This window comes from Myotis yumanensis, unplaced genomic scaffold (genome assembly GCF_028538775.1).
Source record: "Myotis yumanensis isolate MYYU_CA2020_CCGP unplaced genomic scaffold, mMyoYum1.0.hap1 SCAF_14, whole genome shotgun sequence".
Lineage (NCBI taxonomy): Eukaryota > Metazoa > Chordata > Mammalia > Chiroptera > Vespertilionidae > Myotis > Myotis yumanensis.
In genome coordinates this window covers 33269840-33276042 of record NW_027223765.1, presented here as the reverse complement: position 1 = coordinate 33276042, position 6203 = coordinate 33269840, and the positions used below count along the sequence as shown (strand labels likewise).

At 55.0% G+C, this 6203-nt stretch overlaps 1 protein-coding gene across 2 annotated transcripts; it reads left to right on the top strand.

The window, feature by feature from the left end:
• Positions 1–1689: 1689 nt before the first annotated feature.
• TRH (thyrotropin releasing hormone) lies at positions 1690–4746 on the top strand. 2 transcript variants are annotated; one of them, XM_070391405.1, is made up of 3 exons: positions 1690–1776; positions 2634–2855; positions 3464–4746. In XM_070391405.1, exons 2-3 carry the CDS (start codon positions 2642–2644, stop codon positions 3976–3978), a joined length of 729 nt encoding a protein of 242 aa, XP_070247506.1. In that variant the 5' UTR covers positions 1690–1776; positions 2634–2641; the 3' UTR covers positions 3979–4746. The 2 variants fall into 2 exon arrangements, with proteins under 2 accessions (XP_070247506.1, XP_070247507.1); XM_070391406.1 differs by lacking the exon at positions 1690–1776 and adding an exon at positions 2392–2479.
• The last annotated feature ends 1457 nt before the right edge of the window (positions 4747–6203 follow it).

Genomic DNA, 6203 nt, shown 5'->3' with positions numbered 1-6203 from the left:
CTGCCTCCCCAGGTCTCTGTGTGTCTCTGTAAAGTGGGACTAATAGTCTTTACCTTGTTAATCTTGCCAGGTGATGTGAGGATGAGTGAGGTGGTGGATGTGCTAGGAAGGCTGGGTGCTCTACCAAGAGAAAGAATAATAGTTCAATATTTTTGGAATTCCTTGCCAGACCACTAGCATGGTCTGGGCATACAAGTATTAGGCTGAAGAAATATTGGATATGGAGGCAGAATAATGTTAAGATTGCTCAGAGGTAGGAGATACCTTCACAGACATTGTTCTGTCAAAAATGTGGTTCACTCTACGTGGGCCTGGCTAACTCCTGTGTCTCCAAAGCCAACGAGGGAGCCATTAAATGCTTCAGGCAGGAGGCTGTGCCCAGGACTGGATGTAGCAGGGTTCTCTTCCAAGGTATCATGTGACTTTGGGGAGTGATTGGGGGACAAGCTTCTTGGCATCTGTGCTTTTCTCCTCCCAACATTCCCTCCCCTCCTTTGCTTGGGTAGAGTGGACGCCAACAGATTTCTGGTCCTGAGTCCACCACAAACTCCAGTGTCCCTTCCTGGTGACTGGGGCAACACACTGGGAGACAGTAGGGAGTGGTGGAGAGTATGGTGACCAGGGTCAGCCTGGCTCAACTCCAGGTGGCTGTTGTTAGAAGGAAGTGTAGGTCCACTCTTTTTTTAAAATATATTTTTATTGATTTCAGAGAGGAAGGGAGAGGGAGAGAAAGAGAAACATCAATGATGGGAATCATTGATTGGCTGCCTCCTGCATGCCCCCCACTGGGATCGAGACCACAACCGCAACCAGGGCATGTGCCCTGACCAGGAATCTAACCACGACCTCCTGGTTTATAGATCAATGTTCAACCACAGAGCCACACTGGCCAAGCAAGGTCCTGTCTTTTCCAAGAGATTTTCAAGAGAAGTCATAAATCCACATTTTACCTAAGTTCTCCTGATTTTTAAATGTTGGTTATTCAGGTTTAAAAAATACCACCTGTGGGAGTCACACAAAACAGTCTGTAAACTGGTGGTGGCCCACCCACTACCAGCTTTGGCATTCTGAAAACTGTTCCCCTCCTCACTATACAGAGGAGAAAATGGAGGCCCAGAGAGGGAGAGGCATTTGCCAGAGGTGACTATCAAGATCAAAGCCCAGATCCCACTGGTCCCCTAATTTCTTCCCCTCTCACTCTACCCCTTTTTTTCCTCCTTTTCTCTCTCTCCCCTCCCTCTTTGTCTCTGTCTCTGTCTTTCTGTCTCTCTGATGTGTGTGGTGTGTATCTCTCTGGTTCTCTCTATATGGATCTCTCAGTCTTTGTCTCTATCTCCTATTCTCTCCCATGTGTCTTTTTGTGTGTGATTCCCCGTGTCTCTGTGTGTCTTTGTCCCCTACTTAGACAACCGGCCTTCAGAGCTGGGTGCAGAAATAACCCCGCACCAGCAGCCCATCCTGAGGCGTGTGTCAGCTCACTCTCCCTCCCGCCCCGCTGCCCCCGCCCCAGATTTCCGGCGGAGCTCGCAGGCGGGTGGGCGGGCGGGCGGGCGGGGTACCCGCGGGGCCCGCTGCCGTCAGCGCCCCTTCCCGGTGGCCGCGACCCCTCCCCGCTGACCTCACCAGCGCCGCTGCCTCGCGCGGATATAAGCGCGGGTCCCGCGGAGCAGCGGGCGCCGGTGACCGGGACTCCTGACCCACCGCCTCTAGACCCCGAAACTCCGGACTCGAAGCCCCAGGATCCCGGACCGGTCCCGCGGAGCTCGCGCCCGACAGGTAACCACCTCCGTCCCTCTCCTCCCGCAGGCGGCGTCCGGGACAGCGGGCCCTTTCCTCCCGCCCTCCAGGGCGCCCCGGGAGAAGCCGTTGCATCTGTGCTCAGGTGGGGTGCTGCGTTCCTACCCCATTTTCCACGGCGCGGGCACCTGGCGGGGTCACCCCTGTGCACTCAGGTCCCTGCATCTGGGCGTCGCAGGGAAGACTCGCCACCCCACCCTGCCCGGCCGCCAGCAGCGGGTCCGGGCGCAACGAGGCCGGCGGGGCGTCGCGGGAGCGCCTGGGAGTGAGAACGGAAGCCCGACGTTAGAAACTGAGTGTCCGCGTTGGACTCTGGTAGCCCTAGCGTCTCAGTCTCGGCGCTAGAATAGAGTGTTAGCGCTGGGATTCACGTTGAAATGGGGATCTTAGGGCCAGAATGGATTCCTTAGCTTAGTCATAGAAGCCTTTTATCATTAGAAATAGGGAACGAGAATGTGGGCATTGAACGTGGCTCTGGGAACTTCGGGGGAATCAGCCTGCGCGGGGGCAGCGAGCATCCTGGCCGTCGGGCCGACGCCGTAGCCTTGGTTACACTTCTGCCGCGTGCGCCCGGGCGCAGGCTGCCCCGGCTCCGCCGAACACTGAGCGGCGGCCGCGGCGGGGTTCCCACGGCCTCGCGGGCAGGACTGGGCGTGGGCAGGCGCTCGGAGCAGCTCTGTAGGTGAGGACACCTGGGGCCCAGGCAGATCCTCCCCCGGCCCCCGGTTCGCTACTCCGGCCTCGGGGACCCGCTGGGACAGGAAAGGAGGAGGTGCAGCTCCCTGGGAGGGGGCGCAGCGCGCTTATGCTCTCTCTCTCTGTCCTCCTGACTCCAGCCGCCACGATGCCTGGCCCTTGGTTGCTGCTCGCCCTCGCTTTGACCCTGACGCTGACCGGTGTCCCCGGAGGCCGCGCACAGCCCGAGGTGGACCAGCAGGAGGCTGCGATGGCTGCAGAGCACCCGGCCCTGAGGGACCTCCTGCGCCAGGCGGGGCATCTTCTCCTCCTCCGGGAGGACCTCCAGCGGCTGCAAGGGGACCAGGGAAATCGCGAATCAGGTGAGAGGCGGGTCTGACCCGGGCTGCCCAGGTGAGATGAGGCTGAGGAGAGGGCTGAGGGCAAACGCGGAGCAGAGGAGAGGGAGCGACTTGGTCATCCAGCCTGTTGCTCAGAAACTCTCATTGGCCGCACCCTCGGCCGGTCGTGAGTTGACCCTTTCCTGGGACCAGATTCCTCTTGCATCTCTGTCCTGGGAATATGTCACAGAAAGCATGCCCACAGTGGGGAAGATTCTATGCTGGGAAGAAAGAGTCTGAGTGTTTACTTCTTATGTTATGCCAGGCACTCACTGTTCTAAGCACTTCAAATACTTTGCCACACTATTTGATCTTCCTAACAACCTCTTAGATAGGAACTGTTATTACCCCTCATTTTACACAAAAGAAAACTGAGGCTCAGAGAAGTTACGTGAGTTGCTTATGGTCACACAGCTAGGGAGTGGCAGAGTTGGGACTGGAACCAGAAGTCATGCCTTTGACCATCTGTGTGAGTGTATGTGTCGGCGAGGCCTGGGTGAGTGCGGCAGGAATTTCTACCTTGATTGGAGGAAGGCTAGAGTAGGCACTCAAGGGTCAGGGGATCCCTCACTAGCTCTTTCCTTCCACAGAGTCCCAGATCTTTCAGTCCAATGGGCTCTCTAAGCGTCAGCATCCAGGCAAAAGGGAGGAGGAGGCAGAAGAGGGAGTTGAAGACGAGGAAGAAGAAGGAGGGGCTGTGGGGCCCCACAAACGGCAGCATCCAGGCCCGTGGGAGAACGCAGCTGCGTGGTCAGTGGGTGTGACCCCGCAGAAGCGGCAGCACCCTGGCCGGCGCTCCTTCTGGCTGGGGTATACTTTCACCAAGAGGCAGCACCCTGGCAGACGGCTGGTGGACCCCAAGGCCCAAAGGAGCTGGGAAGAGGAGGAGGAAGAAGAGGAGGAGGAGGGAGAGCTGATGCCTGAGAAACGCCAGCATCCGGGCAAGAGAGCCTTGGGAGGCCCGTGTGGGCTCCAGGGAGACTGTGGTCAAGCCAGCCTCCTGCTGGGGCTCCTGGATGACCTGAGCAGGGGCCAGAGGCCTGAGGAGAAGCGACAGCACCCTGGACGGCGGGCGGCCTGGGCCAGGGAGCCCCTGGAGGAGTGACCCCAGTTTCCTGTGAAGTCGAGTTTGGGGTCTAAGAATATCTTGAGTCCTGTGCACCCTACCCTTCTGTGACCCTCTTCCCCTTCCCCTTAGATCCCTAATAATAAACCTGAGCCCCCCCCCTATGCACATACCCAAACCCCTGGCTTTGCTTGCCCCCCTCCTTCAGGGACATGAAAAGGCCATCCTATAAGCTAAAACCCCATATTACTTGATTTTGTATCACTGGCAAGGGGGCAGATCCCAGAGATCCTCGCCTACCCCGAAAGCCAGCTCCCCTGCCTTAGTACTGGCTAAGATGACCGATCTGTATCTTCTAAGGTATTCCCAGAGAGGGGCAGAGTGCCTCTGGGGCAAGCAGCCAGTGAGGGTGGGGTGCAATTGAAGTGGTGATGTCCAAATCTAGCTTCTATCTCCCACCCCGTGTGTCAGGAGTTACCACATGTAAACTTTGCCCCCAGAATCCAGGGTCTCCTTCCCTTCTTGGTTTTCTTGGGTGGTATTTTTTGTTTGTGTGGGTGTGTGGGTGGCGGCACCTGACCCACAGCTGTGTTCCGCTTGGGGGAAGCATTGTAGGTGGAGAACCCCTGTGGTGCTGTGTTGTGTGGTAGCTGCAGAGTGAATGTGTGTGGGAATATGTAAACATTGCCCTGGAAGTTGTTGATAAATGTGTATGTGGGAATATGTAAACATCATCCTGGATGTTGCAGCTTGTATATAACCTGCTAGACGCCTTCTCCTTGTCAATGATAATCCTCCTAATGATAATAAAACACATCTAGATAATCATGGAGCTCTGGTTGCGGTTCTGTCTCGGCTGATGTGGGGTTTCTTTTTTCAGCATCGAGAGGGGACCAGACTAAGAGCTCCCCAGCTCGGCTGAGAAGGGAATCTGGGACCCTGGGGGCATGAAAAGTCTTCTCCACTGCCCCCACCTCAGAACAAGCTTGGGAGGTGAACAGGGACTCTGGAGCCCATTTGACACTCAGGGAAACTGAGGCCTAGAAAAGAGGGAGGGCATTCTGGAAGACACAAAGCTGGCTGAGGTGGAGCTATAGGTCTTGGAGGCCACCTCAGGACCCCGCCTTGAGTTTGCCTGGTTTGGTGAGAGAGCTGGTCTGGTTTAGGTTTGTAATCAACATAGTTCTGTGGCAGGAATCAACAGTCTGTGTCACCTGGCAGGCAAAATGAAGACAAAAGCTATGACTGGGGACTCAAACCAGGCCTTCCTGGGGAAAGGGGCACTTTGTTTGAGCTTTGGAAGATAAAAGAAAAATAAATGTTTCCCAAACATTTCCTCTGGGGCCAGACATTAGGAAATGCATTTTGTAGGTGATATGTAAATGAATGAATGAATTGTCCATCATAGTCACCCCTGTTTAGAGAAAAGGTAACTAAGAAAGAAGTAAAGTGACTTTTCCAAGCACATGAGTCTGAAACTTGGGGGTTGTTTGTATGGCTCTAATGCCCTATCATCTAACTTTTACCGTGTCCTAGATATGTCTCAAATCTACCCATTTACTTTCAGCTCCTCTGCTACCACCCTGCTCCTGGCCTCCTCCTCCTTAGTTGTCACTTCAGACAACACTGTGGCATGTGGCACTGCATCCCACTCCTTCCTTGCAGCTATCACAGTTTGTCATTGTATCTGTCTTAGGTTGGGTTCCCGGAGCACGAGACCCTGAGATAGGATCTGAGTGCAAGTAGTTTACTTGGAGGGTTATCCCAGGAAGCACTGGTCTGGAGGGAGGGGAGGAGAGAGGGAAGGAAGGAGGGAAGGAAGTGAATGGGCATGCATTAGAGAGCAGGTTTTTCTTGGGAAACTGTACTAGTAGAACAGGACTCAGAGTTGTCCCCCTCCACAGGAACAACTGATCAGGAGTTGAGGGCTGCTCTTGAGGATGTTAACTCCCTGGCACCTCCAGCTTGCCCTGTGTCCTGACCACAAGAAGGCCCTTAGGTGAAGAATCTCAGGAAAACATTGTGTGTACCACAAAGGTGAGAACTGAGGGGATAGGGTGAGGTACCAGCAACATCTGCCACAGTCTTCTTGGGTGATTTTTCATAAATGGTTCCTCCTTCACCAAACTCTGTGCTCCAGCATTGAGGACAGTAAACCATGTTGAGTGTGTGAATGAAGGCCACACAAGTGAGCAAAGGTGGAGCTGAGATTTGCCACCAGGTCTGCCTGATTCCTGGGCCCAAAAGGAAGGTGATGTGGCAAA